Source organism: Juglans regia, chromosome 11 (assembly GCF_001411555.2).
Source record: "Juglans regia cultivar Chandler chromosome 11, Walnut 2.0, whole genome shotgun sequence".
NCBI lineage: Eukaryota > Viridiplantae > Streptophyta > Magnoliopsida > Fagales > Juglandaceae > Juglans > Juglans regia.
This window is the reverse complement of record NC_049911.1, coordinates 29,500,742-29,517,644: the sequence shown is the minus strand read 5'-3', so window position 1 is coordinate 29,517,644 and position 16,903 is coordinate 29,500,742. Positions and strand designations below refer to the sequence as shown.

General features: G+C 36.3%; 3 protein-coding genes across 11 annotated transcripts; 1 reads left to right on the top strand and 2 right to left on the bottom strand.

Moving 5' to 3' along the window:
* Positions 1–1,457: 1,457 nt before the first annotated feature.
* On the top strand, positions 1,458–3,115 carry LOC108991354 (protein HYPER-SENSITIVITY-RELATED 4-like). The gene is made up of 2 exons (XM_018965570.2): positions 1,458–2,647; positions 2,719–3,115. The coding sequence occupies exons 1-2, from the start codon at positions 1,673–1,675 to the stop codon at positions 3,085–3,087; spliced, it is 1,344 nt and encodes a 447-aa protein (XP_018821115.1). The 5' UTR covers positions 1,458–1,672; the 3' UTR covers positions 3,088–3,115.
* On the bottom strand, positions 2,877–8,987 carry LOC108991352 (putative bifunctional dihydrofolate reductase-thymidylate synthase). Of its 6 annotated transcripts, none has more exons than XR_004802806.1 (12): positions 8,905–8,982; positions 7,858–8,378; positions 7,404–7,782; positions 7,111–7,155; positions 6,835–6,900; positions 5,680–5,744; positions 5,524–5,598; positions 5,276–5,441; positions 5,066–5,189; positions 4,791–4,897; positions 4,055–4,232; positions 2,877–2,977 (listed from the first exon to the last, which is right to left on the bottom strand). XR_004802806.1 is itself a non-coding variant. In XM_018965566.2 (12 exons), exons 2-12 carry the CDS (start codon positions 8,705–8,707, stop codon positions 4,122–4,124), a joined length of 1,704 nt encoding a protein of 567 aa, XP_018821111.1. In that variant the 5' UTR covers positions 8,708–8,749; positions 8,876–8,987; the 3' UTR covers positions 3,867–4,121. The 6 variants fall into 6 exon arrangements, 5 of the variants coding, with proteins under 5 accessions (XP_018821111.1, XP_018821113.1, XP_035551555.1 ...); XM_018965566.2 differs by lacking the exon at positions 2,877–2,977 and adding an exon at positions 8,663–8,749 and having other exon boundaries at positions 3,867–4,232; positions 8,876–8,987; XM_018965568.2 differs by lacking the exon at positions 2,877–2,977 and adding an exon at positions 8,663–8,749 and having other exon boundaries at positions 3,867–4,232; positions 8,905–8,922.
* A 244-nt stretch (positions 8,988–9,231) lies between these two features.
* LOC108991351 (phosphatidylinositol/phosphatidylcholine transfer protein SFH8-like) lies at positions 9,232–16,051 on the bottom strand. 4 transcript variants are annotated; one of them, XM_018965557.2, is made up of 15 exons: positions 15,754–16,051; positions 15,104–15,404; positions 14,440–14,539; positions 14,039–14,305; positions 13,850–13,927; positions 13,640–13,741; positions 13,481–13,530; positions 13,278–13,377; positions 13,061–13,159; positions 12,855–12,968; positions 11,899–12,031; positions 11,204–11,604; positions 10,482–10,556; positions 10,356–10,383; positions 9,232–9,314 (listed from the first exon to the last, which is right to left on the bottom strand). In XM_018965557.2, exons 1-14 carry the CDS (start codon positions 15,785–15,787, stop codon positions 10,366–10,368), a joined length of 1,872 nt encoding a protein of 623 aa, XP_018821102.1. In that variant the 5' UTR covers positions 15,788–16,051; the 3' UTR covers positions 9,232–9,314; positions 10,356–10,365. The 4 variants fall into 4 exon arrangements, with proteins under 4 accessions (XP_018821102.1, XP_035551553.1, XP_035551552.1 ...); XM_035695660.1 differs by lacking the exon at positions 9,232–9,314 and adding an exon at positions 10,069–10,078; XM_035695659.1 differs by lacking the exon at positions 9,232–9,314 and adding an exon at positions 10,074–10,111.
* Between the last annotated feature and the right edge of the window lie 852 nt (positions 16,052–16,903).

The window sequence follows — 16,903 nt, the reverse complement described above, 5'->3', positions numbered from 1 at the left end:
ATTTTTACCGAGTAGTTCCGAGTTCGTTTTCCTTAATTGATAAATTGTTTTTGGCTATTAAATCAATGGGGGAGGTATGTTATATGAAATATACTGTGAATATGCAGTGTTCTATAGGTATTGAATGCTTCTCTCTTCTTTGAATCAAAAGCAGCTCTGATGCGATCTTATAGTTTTTTTATCCTAATTACTGAAATATTTTAAAAGCTAAATACAGTACCCGAATTGTAGAAACCCATTTTAAATTACAGAACCAACAATAATGATAATAATAATAATAACAAAAAGGATAATAGAATGGGTGAGACATAATAATATCATTTGGTTTTGCTTGGATGTGACATGCTATAATACATAAATCAACTACCGTAGTGGAGTTTGTGGCCCAGTGGGGCATTATTGATTTTCTTTTGGTTTCTTCTCTAATTGGACAAAACATAAAATTTGGAGGGGTTTTGTGCAGATTTCCGACCACTGAGCGGTCACTATTTGGACGTTTGAGATGTTAATAAAGTATATAAATAGAGTTTTGCTATGTACAATAAATTTTACGTATTAATCTACGTATTAATGTTGTTATCTTCATATTCTAAATTTAAATTAGTATTATTTTTAATAAAATTTATTTTCTGATCAATCATAATGAATTGATATGCATATTAGTGTGCAGAATCGCTTATAATTAAATTTTTCCATAAAATCCGAGGCATCCATCTGAATCAACATGAAAGGATCATTCTAACTTTGTACAAGGAAAGAGACTTTTAAAAGAGGTTCCGAGAAACCAGAATTTAAACCATCGTCACACTTTGGATTGCAATCACTTTTAGACTGCCCATCAAATACCCTGCCTTTTTTTTTTTTTTTTTCCCCCTTTCCCTTTCAATCATTTCAATGAATTAAATTATCTATATTCTTTATTTGTTGTAAATCTCAAATAATTTGGAGTAGATTTATGGAGAAAATTATTACCATGAAAAGTATTGACTATGAAGGCATGTTGATACTTCATTGAGAAGGATTGTGCAGTGTAGTTGCACAGTTCGGATCTGCTTTAATTTCCTAATGCTTAGGCTGAAAGATGAAGGGGAGGGGGAAACAGTAGTCACCGACGAGGTTTTTTTGAAGCACCATAGCTCAATGGGCTTCTCAAAGTAAAGAAAAAGCCCATTATACGATGGAACGGGCGTTTCATGTTTTTCGGTTTGTGGGCCGTTGATCCAATCCCAGAGACCAAGAAATAACTAGCCATCCATCGCGTAGGATGATCAATGTGAATAAGGGAGTTTACAGATATTTGTTTATCTTACATTTTGTTATTTTTAATGACTTTAAATAACTTTATAAAATTTTATTTAAAGAAGGGATGCCTATACCACACATTTTATATCTTTTAAATTTTTTTTATTAAATTAATTAAATTATTCTACTTATCATCTATACATCACATATCTATTATAAGAAAAATGAAAAAAATAAAAAAAAAAGTTGTGCGGGTATGGTAAGGAAATTATTCTTCTAGTTCCCTACTCTTTTCGCACCAAAAACGAAGAAACACGAGCCTTCTACAAAGTTCCCAACTTTCAAACTCCCCGAGGTCGGTTTCCGACTCTCTCTCCACTAAGCAAACCCTCGTAAAACCCTCACACTTCTCATCCCAAGCCAAATCAGAATGGTGCCGATCAAAACTTTTCTCCAAAACCAATCCATGATAATATCAGTGGCCACCTCTCTCGCCGCCTCAACAATTCTCGTCCGAAACATTGCTAACGATCTCCTCCCCGAAGCCGTCCATGAATACTTCCAGAAGCTCTCCACCCGTTTGTCTTCCCAGCTCACCGTCGTCATCGACGAGTTTGAAGGGCTCACCCAAAACCAGATGTTCGAGGCGGCCAACGTTTACTTGGCCAGAAAGTTATCACCTTCAACTCTGAGAATCAAGGTACATAAGCCGCAGAAAGAGGAGGAACTAGCAGTGGCAATCGACACGGATCAAGAACTGGTCGATTTCTACAAGGGTGTGAAATTCGGGTGGGTTTTGGCGTCTTCGCGCATTGACATGCCGGATTCAAATAAAAAAAGGAATCCAAACGCACTTTCGAGACCCGAGCTACGACGCTTTAAGCTTCGTTTTCACAAGCAGCATAGGGACATGGCGCTGAGCTCTTACTTGCCCCACATTCTGCAACAAGCAAAAGCGATAACAGAAGAGACAAAGACGGTTAAGATTTACACCATTGACTACAATGGTACGGATTATTGGAGCTCCATCAACCTCGACCATCCGGCAACTTTTGATACAATGGCCATGGACCCAGACACGAAGAAGGCTTTGATGGAGGATCTTGATAGGTTTACAGTAAGGAAGGAGTATTATAGGAGGGTAGGCAAGGCTTGGAAACGTGGGTATTTGTTGTATGGACCGCCCGGTACCGGAAAATCAAGCTTAGTGGCAGCCATGGCCAATTATCTTAAGTTTGACATCTATGACATGGATTTGAGGGAGGTTCAGTGCAATTCGGATCTACGGAGGTTACTGATAGGTACGGGGAGTCGATCAATACTGGTAATAGAGGACATTGATTGTTCAGCTGAGTTGCAGAATCGGGATCTGGAGAAGGAAGCCAAATCTGAAGAGGATGGCAAGGTACTTCTCTATTCCTGCATTTACTTGAAAGGTATAATTCAGACCAATTTAATGTGTTCTTCCCATCGCAGATTACACTGTCTAGTCTTTTGAACTTCATTGATGGATTGTGGTCAAGCTGTGGAGACGAGAAAATCATTGTGTTTACGACGAATCACAAAGACCGTCTAGATCCTGCACTGCTGAGGCCCGGTCGCATGGATGTGCACCTCAAAATGTCATATTGCTCCTTTAGTGGTTTCAGGACATTAGCATCTAATTACTTGCAAATTCAGGAGTATCCACTCTTCGGAGACATAGAAGAGCTGTTAGAGAAGACGGAGACCACACCTGCGGAAGTTGCAAGAGAGTTGATGAAGAGTGATGATGCTAAAGTTGCACTACAGGGGCTTATCAAGTTCCTCCAAAGCAAAAAAGATGAAACTGGGCAAATTCAGTAAAATCTCGTTTGATTCCGCAATTTGATTCCGCAGAAGAGATAAAATATTTTATTAAAAATTGAATAAAATATTATTATAATATAATTTTTATTTTAGAATTTAAAAAATTAAATTATTTATTATATTTTATATAAAAGTTAGAAAAAAATTTAATGATTATGTGAGATGAGAAGAGAAGTTTGGTTTTGTTAACCAAACCAGCCTTGAGTTAAGGAAGGGCATTTGTATAGGTTGGGTCAGTACAACGAAATTCCTGCACAACGTTTTTTTTTTCTTTTTAACTTTATACAGAACATACATTTGCATTCTCAGGTGAGTATAGTACGAGAAAATTTGTAAATAGTTATGAAATAATTTATAAATGTTAATGAAATTATTTGGTTAAGATATTTTATGAAGTTTTAAGAAAAGAGAGTTTAGAATTTCTTAATATAGAATTTTTTAATATTATAAAGATAAAATATTATTTTTTAATATTATTTTTATTTTGAAATTTAAAAGAATTGAATTATTTTTTGTGTTTTGTATGAAAGTTTGTAAAAGTTATAATGATTAAGTAATAATTTGATGAAAAAATTTAAAATTAAAAAGTGTTTATATTTGTGGAATTTGAATATTAAAATAAGATGAGATGAAATGAGAAGATCTTGCAATCTAAACGGACTCTAAGATTTCGATTTTGTTAATATGATTATCAAGTACCAATAAATTTCAAGGACTCCATCTTAACAAAGGCATCTGACTGATTTTGTAAACATGAAAAATATAAAGAATCGACATCATATTTTCAAATTTATATTTTAATTCATCCTCTTTTTTCCAAGGGTTTAATCGATAACTTTGAATATGCCTTGAAATTGCAAAATAAAATTTCTGAGCGCCTTTCCAACCAACAAGCAAACACACATACGCAACACTCACAGGATAATAGGGCAAAAGATGCCTCTCCAGAATAAGAAATGGGTACCTCAAAACTAGCATGGGCTTTGAAGGGAGAAAACTAGCCGAAAGTACTGTACTACCCTTTTAAACCTCTACACTGCCATTTTCATTTCTATCTCCTGGTGAGGATCATAGCCTACAAGTTCAAAGTCAGCTGCCACAAATGAATCTATGTCTTTCTTTGCTGGATTGATCTTCAAAATCTGCATTAGTGTGTGTAAGAGAATGCATTTATCAAAGAAATAGCAATAACAAAAATTAGTAAAACGGTATAATAAAGCAAACTCTTGTAGTGGCATAGTTTCCATGTGCCACTTGTTTTTCTCAGGTAGCATTGAACGCCATTCAATTCTTGTTCACTTTTCTAAAAAGGAGAAAAGATAAAAATCTTCGAAGTTTGTGGCACTAGGCTTTGGAGAGTGCAGTTAGCTCAATTTTCCTCTACAAAACACTGACAAATCAGCCTTGAAGAATTCCAGAGATGAACGTAGGAAAGGCTGTTTTATAACTAAAAAGGACAAGCAGTCTTCAGACATAATAAGGATTCATTTTCAATGGCCTTTTAAAATAACTTATAACCAGAAATAGACAGCATCATATCAAGGGCAAGTCAAGTTCTGCATAAATGCTGTTAATTAAAGGTTGTCTACGTTACAAACCGAGCGGAATTCAAAACATTTATGTGAAAAGAATAATAGGTAATTCGACATCATAAACACTCATCAAATGCAACCAGCATTTATATACTTTGTTCTACTCACAGGAAAAGGTTTGGGAAGTTTCTGAAGCTGCTCCTGTAGAGGCCTGATATGAGTTTTATAAACATGGGCATCCCCAATTATATGAATAAAATCACCAGGAAATAGGCCTGTAAATGCAAAATCACATTTAAAAAATAAATAAAAAATCTTAACAGGGATCTCGATATAAGAAGACAAATGGCAACAGTGACATAACCCTAAGAGAATGACAACTATAAATTTGTACCAAATTTCCAATAAACTTCCATAATTCTGATTGTGATATAACTGCATACCACAAACATGAGCGATCATACATGTCAATAAAGCATAAGACGCAATGTTAAATGGAACACCAAGACCCATATCAGCAGACCGCTGATACATTTGACATGAAAGCTCCCCATTGGCTACATAGAACTGCAAGAAAGTCAAGTATACAAAATGGTCGATTACATGTAATAAAAGAACAAATAAATGAAAAATAAATAAAACTGGCAGGTTACCTGAGCGAACATATGACAAGGGGGAAGTGCCATCAACTTAAGATCTTGTGGATTCCAGGCTGAGAGGATAATTCGCCTGTCATCAGGTCTATTCTTGATCTTGTCAATAATATCTGACAACTGATCAAACCCTTGGCTTGTATAGTCAGCATGCATATTGGTATATCTGTAACATGGTACATTAATAGAGGATGACTAAAGTTTGAAACGGGAGTTACAATTACTTTCAGTGCAAGCTAACTACTGACCTAGCACCGAAGTGTCTCCACTGGAATCCATAAATGGGTCCCAAGTCACCTTCTTCCCTATCTGGCAAACCAATACTAAGGAATATACATATATGCTAGTTAGATTTGCATAACCAAAATAAATTTATGACGAGTTAGATTTGATAGCCAAGTAACTGCCTGTCAAGGAAGTCTCTGGATCCATTTCCATCCCATATATGTACGTCTTTCTCCTGTAGAACCTATTGGAAACAACGTCTATTTTAAACTCAATTTCAATCTTCAATATAATCAATTTACAAAAATATAGCATCTTTAGTACTAATGTCCATCTAGAAATAAAATTGTAGAATGAAAAAACCTAGAATGAATTATGTCCTGTCAGTATATTACCATTCTGGCAATGGAGACTCGAGTGATAAAAATTCTGCAACAGACTAAAAAGAGAATGAATCACTTACTCTCAGTAAAGTAACATTCTGATGATTCCTAAAATCTCTACCATGACTCAGGCTCAGTTATATAGGGAAACTAACCTCAAGACTTTGGGTGTACAATTATTAAATTCCACAAAAGGAGGACTACATTACCACTCAAAGAGTATGCCTTTATTGACAGTTTTAAGGTTGTGTTTGGATGTTGAAGTGAGTTGAGTTGAGTTGAGTTGAGATAATAAAATATTGTTAGAATATTATTTTTTAATATTATTATTATTTTGGGATTTGAAAAAGTTGAATTGTTTATTATATTTTGTATTGGAATTTGAAAAAGTTGTAATGATGAATTGAAATGAGTTGAGATGAGTTTGGCAACCAAACTCACCCTAGAAAATGAACCCAACCGAGCTGCGTTTGAATGTTGAACTGAGTTGAGTTGAAATGATAAAATATTGTTAAAATATTATTTTTTAATATTATTATTATTTTGGGATTTGAAAAAGTTGAATTGTTTATTATATTTTGTGTTGGAATTTGAAAAAGTTGTAATGATGAGTTAAGATGAGTTGAGATGGGTTTAGGAATCAAACGAAACCACGTTAAAGAAAGAAAGAGGGGGGATTAAAGATAAGAGTTCCACTATGTCACTCTTTGAGTCAACTTTGATCATTTACAACAGAGACACTTTTTCTGAAAGAGTGAAGAACCCCATAAGTCACATAATATATCACTAGATCTAAGAAAATATAGATATAGATTTAGAATCAATGTCGAACAAATAGTAGTAGAAAAGGTAAGCCAGTTGCAAGAACATTCATGCCAATTAAATATTGGCATTTTCCTTTTACATGAAGCATATGTTAGCTTATTTGCATTATTTATAAGATATCATTACCTTCGCATTTGTTGAGCCACTGATAAACCACAACAGTTCTTCAACAACTCCTCGCCAAAATACTCTCTAGTAATTTGAAAAACAGAAAAGCATAAATATCACCTATAAAAAACATAAGATAAAATTTTCTTGAAAGGCCTAGAAAGTGACCTACGGGGATTTGGTAATAAACTCCAAAATGACAAAACATGACCATATGGGCAAAAAAGAGCAACTCTCAACCAGATGAAAGATAGAACACTGTAATGGAGAAGCAATTTAGAAGGGAGTAAATACCTTAGTTGTAAGAAGCGGGAAAGATCTGCGAAGATTGAACCGCATCTGCAAACAGTACAAGTATTAGAAAGGTGACCGTGGACATAATAATTTGTATGTTTGTAACTAGGTTCAATATTTGTATACTTCCTGTGCACTTGGCTTTGGCTTGTTACTTGTCTCAATAAAATTTTCTTATTCATAAAAATAAATAAATAAAATTATGCCAATATTGGACTATCAACAAACAAAAAGTTACTACCGTCAGAAAAATGAAAAACACAGACGTGTAGGTAATCTTAGTTTCACACTACCTGGCAACCAAATTTAGATAAAGTACCAGTCCCTGTCCTGTCGTCTTTCTGGGTGCCACTAGAGATAATTTCTTGAACCAATTTCAGATACACGTACTCATCATGTTTCTCAAATATCATCTTTGGCAGGAAGGTAAACCTTTCTACGTCAAACTTACTGGAATCCTCACTCCTTGAAGCACGAGCTTCAATTGCGGAACTTCTTACACGAACATAACTCACAAAAGAATATCGTATATGATTTTCCACCAATGGGGAGGATGAGTACCATGGCTGAAATACGGAGAAATCAATATTGGGAGTGAAAGTGTCGCATTCAATGCTTGTCTCAATTTCAGTAATGTGGATGGCAGCACATTGTGAAGAATTGAGTGCTTCCCTGTACCGAAAGCCATCAGTATCCGTCTTATCAGTCAATTATTGATTAGGATGTATATATTAAGCAACAACTTACCTTAGTATCTGGCTGCCTCCAATAATAAACACTTTCTCTACCGACAAAGAATAAGTAGATTCGGCCAATAATTTTAAAGCTGAAGGAATGCTTCCACATATTACAACATTTTCAGCAGTTGCAATATCAGTACTTCCAGAACGAGTCAGTACAACATTCAGGCGACCAGGTAAAGGACGGTACTCGAGGGGGATACTTTCCCATGTTTTCCTACCCATTACCACTGCATTCTTCTTCCCAGGATCTGATGTGGCTGTCGTGAGCTCCTTGAAAAATTTGAGGTCAGAAGGCAACCTCCATGGCAATTTTCCATCCTTCCCAATACCCATTTCACGAGTAGCAGCCAGCACAACTTGGTAAGTCCTTCCGGGATCAGCATCCACATCACAGTTAGAGCTACTCATTGGAGTGCCACCAGCCATGACAGAAAATCTTGGGTAAGATCTGTACTTCTGAGGCACATTCAATACTCCAAATAAGCGTGAGGGTGCAACAGAAGCGAGATTAAGAAAGCAATATACCTGTTAGCAACGAGTACAAAAATTGGTGACAGAATAAAATGTAGTAAAGTTATAATAAGGGCCTCAATTAAAGTACTAGCTAAAATTATAATGGAAATAAAAGAAACATGGCCTGTTCGAATTAGGTAATGGAACAAGGGAAAAAAATGCTGGGGCAAACCAGGAAGCAAGCACAACTGTAGTTTCAAAGTGCAAGAACAACTTCATCTTAGATGGTCACGAAAAATGAAAGAGGCAAGGACAGCCATTGTAATAAAGGAGATAGCTTAGTATACTGTAGCAACCTTGGAAAAGGATATGGTCCTCAGAGCATAATATTGCACCAGCATCTGGACATGTGCCCAAAGTTAACAGGATTTACTCGTCTTTGCCTGGAAAAAGGAGAAAAGCCTATTCCAACAACACAACATGCCTACGCATTATCTAGCATTACTGCCAAGAATACCAAAGATTCACCAGAGAAAAAAAAAAACAGAAAAGAAACTAGGAAATTGTACCGAATAAATCATCGTTGCAGTTTGCTTACGAGTATGTGAAGGGAAAAGACACGTTCGACTATTATTTGCTGCTTAAATTGAAAGAACTTAAACATCTGTGGGAACCAAATTGGAAAAGATATTGAAGTTGCTATAACATCAATGAGAACGCCAATGCGATAGATTCATCAGAAGGTCGAGCACTGCCTGTAATGAGAGAGAAATTAGGGTTTAGTGGAAGGCAGCTTATGCTAATGGAAGGCTTTCAGATTCGAATGCGAAAATTGACCAAAAAATGGGGAGAATTTGCTTACGTGGTGATCGATTAAAATGAGATAAGAGGGAATTTGCTTCGGTTTTTTTCAAAAATGGAGAGCGTCCAATGGAATGTGCGCTGCCTGAGGTACACTCGCAGAGCGAAACAAAAAGAATAGTTTACCTGTGTATCAATTTTCCCAATCTGCAAAGCCCAGCCCAACTCAAAACATAAGTAATGAAATCGATTGGGCCAATATTTAAGGCCCCGAATTTGTTAACAGCAGGTAACTTTCTTTGTAAATTCTGTTAGATTTGGCGTCAAATTTCTACTTGCATATAAAAAATAATTTGTGTAGATTTAGAGCGTGTAAATTTCTACTGCTTTTTTTTTTTTTTTAATAAAAAATCCTACTATAAAAAAGATATTTTTTCATAATAACATCCACTATTTTCCAAAAATACTGTACGAAACTATTTTATTGTAAGATAAGAGTATTGCATCATCTATATTTCAAAATTACCTAATAATTTTGTTAGAATACTTGGCATCTACAATTACCTAATAAGTTTTTGTCGACTTTGTCCGACTTAGACTCTTAATCCCTCGTAATTGTTAAAAATATAATATAAATAATAATTATTAAATTACCACTTATTTAACAAATTTAAAGTATCTATATACTTGTTCTTATTAATTCCACTTAGTTCTTGGCTACCGCTGAATCATGCTGACGCACACGTTATTACTCTCCTCAAAGGTTCATTGAATCTGGAATAGTAGCGCATCACTAATGACAGAAAATTCTAGGCTTGATTTCATGATCCAACGCAAGATTCAAGAAACAGTTCTCATCTACGTATGGCTCGCTGGTCAATGCGATCGCTTCAATTTAGGGCCACTTCTCTTCTTCTTCTTCTTCTTCTTCTTCTTCTTCTTCTTCTTTTTTTTTTTTTTTTTTTGTTTCCCTGACAATTCAAGAGATCAAGATATGGCTGTACCTATGGATTCGATCCGTAAAAAATGATTGCTTATCATACAATCATTTCAACAAATTTAAGAAATACAATAAATTAATGATAAGTGGGGAATACATTTTATAGCTTTGTTTAATTACGGAGTGTTTTTTTGTTTTTTTTTCCCCCCCGAGCAATTACAGAATATATTTATTCACGCGACAAAAAAACTCTGGAAAATAATCGTTCGAATATACAAGCATATATTAATGAAGTAGAGCCAACGTACCGTCTCTCTTTCACCAGCAAGACTTCTTCTGAGGGAAACAGACATAAACAAGATCTTCAGTCGGCGGAAGAGGTAATAGGAAAAAAATTTCCAAGGTACACGGAGAAACAATATCTTTTAACTTACTCTTAACTTGGCTTCTTCCTGTCTGTCTATGTACGCTAGAAGTTCTTCCTGCCTCATTAAAGCTTCATGCAGAGCCTGATCAGGAAGAAGCGTATAAGATTACACGCACAGTGAGAGAAGGATGAACCGTGAATGTGAGGAACATTTTGCAGAAAAGCCACTGACATAGAGAGATCAAAAGATAGAAATGTACTCATTTCCTAACAGAGACTAATGCCATATGTTTCAAACATCATATGCCATTTGCAAGAACAAGTTAAAAACTTGGCTAGAAGATCCAAGAATGTTGAGTAGCAGATAGGCAGCTCTAAAAGGTTTTAACCTTTTAACCTAAATGGCAATCTTCCACAAGGAAGTACATATCAGCATAGGCAATTGTTACTGGAATAAACACTTCAATCCATATATTTCCCTGGGGTTAAACTTTGGAGTGGACCCCAATATACAAACTCGGGGTAAAAACTGATAGCTTCTTTTTAACTGATGGAACACCTGCACGAGGATATAGTGAAAGGCTTTCATAGTAACGGACATTAACAAGCATATATACCTAATTATGCAGATAGGAGCCACCTAGACTTGTAAGTGATGCAATTTGTAGCTCCACATCAAGTTACCCAACAAAGATTTGGTACAGAGCTAGTTGTTTACAGTAAAGAGATGAAAACCACAAATTACTACCATCACTAGGTTGAGTATTAAAGAAGACATGGTATAGTCACCTTTTTTGTTGCAATGAGCTCTGCTTCCAATCCATCAACACGACAAACAGCAGCATTCAGCAACTCCTCTTTCTCGTAAGGCATCTCAAAGGGCTTTGCCTGCAGCATGTCTACTTTCTCCTCAAGCTCACCCAGTCTTTTCAAAGCAGAAGACAGCAGGTCAGCATCTGTCAAACGTGGAGCAGGGGACGGTGGTCGGAACTCCTCCTTGGGTGATTCAGCCATCAGGTCAGGAATGTCGCAGATAGAATCAGGTGCAGTCACAGCAAGTTTCTTATTCACCTGGAATGCCACTGAACGTAATAGGGTAATCAGGGTAATGAAGAAGGCCACCAGTGTAGCCCAGAGTCGACTGAAAATTCCTTCTGAAGCTTTTTCCGTTCTTGGCAGAGAACTTGTCCCTGCAATTGATTTCAACGGGTGTCAAAACCTTTTCACTTTCTTTGGCCTTGATTTCAAGCATTTTTAACAACAATGCATATAACTAGGTCAAAATTATCCAAACATGCCGAAAACCTTTTGCATCTGGTGGCATCAACAGGCAAAGACAAGAGTTCCTTGTCTGTCTTTTAGAAGAAGTATGGCATATTATGCGAAAGAGACTACTGTTCAACAGAAGTGGAGTTAACAACAGCATATGAAGACCAGGCCATACAAGAAATGAGTTCAATAAAAGTACAATCAAACTATCTAACCTTCAGAAGCACGTGGCTCTTGAAGTGATATTTGTTTCTTCCATTCGAGATCCACAGGCTTGTCAATCATGGGAATGTATTCATCATACTCCAAGACACCACCACCACTGCTCCCCTTACCAGCAGTCCTAGCCTAAATAAACATCAGACCATATCAGATATGGGCTGCAAGTTTAATATCCAATACCAACATTTAAAGAAGTTCCCTCATAACGATGTCATGCAACATTTGTGTGGATTTTGTATTTTCCTGTAGCAACGAAGTTTTTCCCCTTAATTTTGTGTAATTAAAAAGACAGAAGGGCAACTATACTCAGATGTTATGCTGTCATTGTTCTCTTAAAAATTGAGATAGTCAAGCCTTTTAATTCAATCCAATTAGGAAAACCCATACAAAGCACTGATTTTTTTCAGCCTTTGTCATGCATGCCAATATTACAATCATTTATATAGTTATCAAGTTCTAAAATCAGGGAAAGTGAATACATACATACATATTGAGCAGTTACACACTGAGTGACTTTGACAATGCATATTCTTCCAGTTCATTTAAAATGTAAAACTCCCAAATCATCCACCAGATGGGAAAATATGATTTCATCTAAATCTGTGTTGTGAGTTAACTACAGTCATGTTAATATCTGAAAGCAAACATTAATCCTGGTGTACAAAAGGACAAAAGAAAAGGCTAAAATAGGAAATTCCTAGTTGTCTTGATGTTAGGCTGTTCCCACCTAGAGATTGGATCTATTGAGCAACATCTAACGTAATTACGAAAATTTAAATAGAGATGTATAAATGCAGTTTCAAGTTATGCAAGAGATGTTTGGCCGTTCAGATGACTCATTTAAATAAATCAAACTAATTCACATGAATCATGCTTTGTCCCGTACCAAATTGATCAGGATATGTCTCCTGCCAATTACTCTCAATCAACACACCGTACAAACACTTACTTCTTCACAGACAGGAGTCAAGCTTGGTTGTGAATAGCTCCTAGTTTCTTTAGGAGAAGCAATTTCTTCCACTTCAGATCCTGACTCTGCAGTAGATGTGTCACTACTTCTTATCTGACTCAACAAAAAACAAAATTAGCATGAGAGAACACAGACTGAACTCCAATGGTAAATACAAAGCTCAGCTTCCATGACGCAGACCGTACCATGTTATAATGTGGCTTGTCACATTCTACTATCTTCCCGTCACTGTTTGAAACAGTTACTATTTGTCTAGAACATTGTGCTTCACCACTGAGAACCATCTACGCACATACAATTTTTGAAGCGATATATATATAGTTGCTGAGAATATAATTAGCAAAACTAGTGAAACAAAAGCTAACAATAGAACGGTCCAACAATATCAAGTGAGCACCAAACCTTTAATATGTTTGGATCATTCCACGGCCCTTTTTCTGACCGCATACAACCTCCCTTATCAGCACATGTACAGCTACCGCCCAGAAATTCTGGCAACTCACTATACAAGTCCCAAAATAAAAATTTTATTCATGACTAATAAAACAGTCCCTAAAAAGAAAACGCACCGCATATCCAAAACCCAAAAAAAAAAATCCAATCACCTTGCATCAATTATTTCAAGTAATTTGCTTTGGTACTTGTTCCCAAGAACCTGCGAGAAAATTCCACTCAGGTAATCCTGTAGATAATTTCTGCTAAATGTGAACAGCACATGCTTAAAGGGACATTAACAAGGTGCAACTTTACATCCTTGTACGTACATGAATCTTTGTAGTTGTTCTGGGATCAAGAAAAGTTTTCACCGTGTTCCAGAGCAGCTTGAAACCAGGGCCAGCATTAATTATGAACATTTGGAAAAGTGTCTGTAGAGATGTGGTTACGTGTTAGAGGAAAAGGCATGACTGCATATGATTCATATCCCATAAGAACCAGAAACTATTTCAAGGGTATTGACAAATGAAACCACGTACTTCAGGATAGTTGTCATTATCAATCTTCTGCAGCCGTGTGATGAGTTCTCGTGCAGACTTGGTTAGGTTTTTAAAACCCTGAAGTGAAAATGATTGAAGAAGAAACACAGGACAGTCACTACAATCTTACAACAAAAGGCTAAATTTAAGACCAGGAAAACTTTAGGCATCAAAATAAACTAAGCATACCACTCCTTGAACATCTAGAATTGTTGTGCTCGAATCTATGTGTCTTTTTGCAGCAATTGAACAAGCGGGAAATTTAATTGCAAAATTCTGTTCAAACCCCTGTACATGGTATCTCACATATCGATCCAAAGTTGTTGCTTGCATAAGTCTGTTGGGATCAATTTTTCCCAGTCTCTCAATGTATATAGGCCTTCCCTCCCTATCTACACCGTGGTAACCCTGAGGATAGTGTTGTAAAACTTCATTCAACTCAAAAAACTCAAATTCCTGAAAAAAGAAATCAAATAAATTAAGAATCACATCAAACGTTTAAAACTTTATAGTTGGAAATATTCCAGTATTTCCTACAAAACCAGCAGAGAGTCAGAAACGTAGCCTTGACTTATGGAAAATTAACTTACCTCCAAAATTGTGTCTGTACCAAAGTCTTTCCTCCATTGAATCATGTTAGTCCACATGTTCTTTGCTTTCTCAATATCAAACTTCCTAGCTTTCAAGAATCTGCAACAATAAAGCTGACAATCAAAACTGTACGCATGTACATTACAGCTAATATGCACCAACTTGTGGTAGTTGTCCCCCCCCCCCCCCTCTCTCTTTTCAGGATGAGTGCCACCAACACATGCTAGCTGAAGTCAAGGTTAAATATGACTGCATGAAGCATCTTTCACGCAATAATCAATGTCTTCACAAAAATGCGAATCAATTTACAGAGAACAAAAAAAAAAAAAAAAAACAACAACAACAACAACAACAACAAAAGGCCATAATTAAACACATATTATAGTATTTATTATAGTATTTGAAGCCTGTAATTTTTGTTTTTCTGGTTAGAAGTCCTTTTAGATAAGTCCGAGAAATCGCACACTTAATGCCACTTATTCAGGACCAAGTAGGATAAAAATATGAAAAATAAGTCCAAATTTTAAATGAGACCAATCTATGGAAAAACTTGAAGCAGACAAAATACCACCATTACAGCCCATATATGAACCAGGATGGTGCAGAACACATAAAAAGGAAAGATCATTTATTGAACATAATGAGAAAACAAAGGGACGGCACCTCAACAACATGTGGTAATCATCGTGTTTCGGAGGAAGCAATTCCTCCAAGATAAGTGCCAGTCGAAAAGCGTCTACGATCTGCAGCTCCTCAACATCCCGCACATCCTCAATCGAAACAGAATTACTGCGGCTAGAACTCTTCTTCCGGCTCTTCTTCTTAAGAGAGTGTCTGAATTTGCTAGAAGCACTGATTGCTTTCTTCTTTAGACTCGCAATTCTCGTCCGCTTGTCGTCCTCGGAGTTCTCGAAGTCTGATTTCCGTTCTTTTCTTTCGTCGTGACCAGAGGACCCCTCAAAGCCTAAAGAAACAGCAAGAAAGATTCTAGTCACGTGCTATTCAATTGCAAGACTTGCTCTGTAAATTCATTTACGGTGGACAGTGAAGTCCAAGATCAAACTACTCGTTGAAGCAAAACCTTAATTTTAGGCCTTTCGAATTCTTTATGTGATTGCATTGCCAAGTAGCAAATACCGACAATTGTGTGCCACCAGAATTTACAGAATTACATATAAGATAAATTCAGCATAACACTCAATTGAAACAAGATTTCAGGAGGCGCATGAAAATCCGAGTAGATTTAGCGGAAATTTAGGAAAAATAAGTAAATGATCAGGAATTAAATATCGACTGAAAGCAAATGTACTCACAAGGCCTTGCGAAGCGATCGAGCGGACCCGACATGTTAACGATATCGAGTCAAAAAATCGCAGGTGAAGGAAAAACAGAGCATGAATTACAGGATTATATGGCACGAAACCGAGTAGATCAAACCGAGAGACAATTCTCAGCTAGAGGATAGGCAGACGGAAAAAGGTAGATCAGCGAGGGAAGGGAACCTATATAATAAATTAAGAAATTCGGCGAAGCAATTTAGCAAAAGATGGCCCAAAAGATCTTGAGAGTTGAGACGCTCACAGACGGTGAACTGGGATATGTATCTCACATATGCTAGATTTTTCTTTTCTTATTTTTATTTTTATTTTTATGTGGGAATTCGTAGGGTGGTTGGGGGAACTTGCCACGTGGTAATAAAGCGAACACCTCTTTTATAGACAACCGCAGGTGCTAACCCCCGCGGCATCGTACTGCCACATCAGTCGATTAAAAAAAAAAAAAAAAAGGGGCAGAAGACAACATGAAGAAGAGAAAGTAGTCCGAGCCGCTAGTGATTTTTTCTTTAATAATTTATCAAACACTTTGTATCAATGTTTTGAATACCGTACTGGACGTTGTACCGGTTAAGGCATCGGAACGAAATATTTTGATACCGGTACTGTTTCGGGATAGCGTTTCAAGATAACGTTTCGGGATAGTCGATATATAAATAAATTATATATATAAATATATATAAAAATTATATTTCAAAATAATAATCTATATATAAATACATATATATAAAAATTATAAATAGTCTAGTCTAAATTATGGGTTAACATATAAATTTGTAGTATGAAAAAATGAAAAAAAAAAAAAAAACATACAAGCCGAAATATCGGCCGGTACCGGCCGAAATATAGGCCAGTACAGGCCGAAATTCAGTCCGAAATGGCCGGTACCGGCCGGTACGGCCGGTATTTTAACCGGTACGGAATAGATATAATACCTGTACCGGCCGGACGGCCGAAACGAAAAATTTCGACCATACCGGCCGGTACGGTACGAAATTTAAAACTTTGCTTTGTATGCATTCTTAACCCTCATCGCAGCTCTTCTTCAATTACATCATTTCTTCTTGATACAACCAAATCAACAAGAAGTTTCTAACACTCCAAATACAATGAACTCTATAGAACTCTA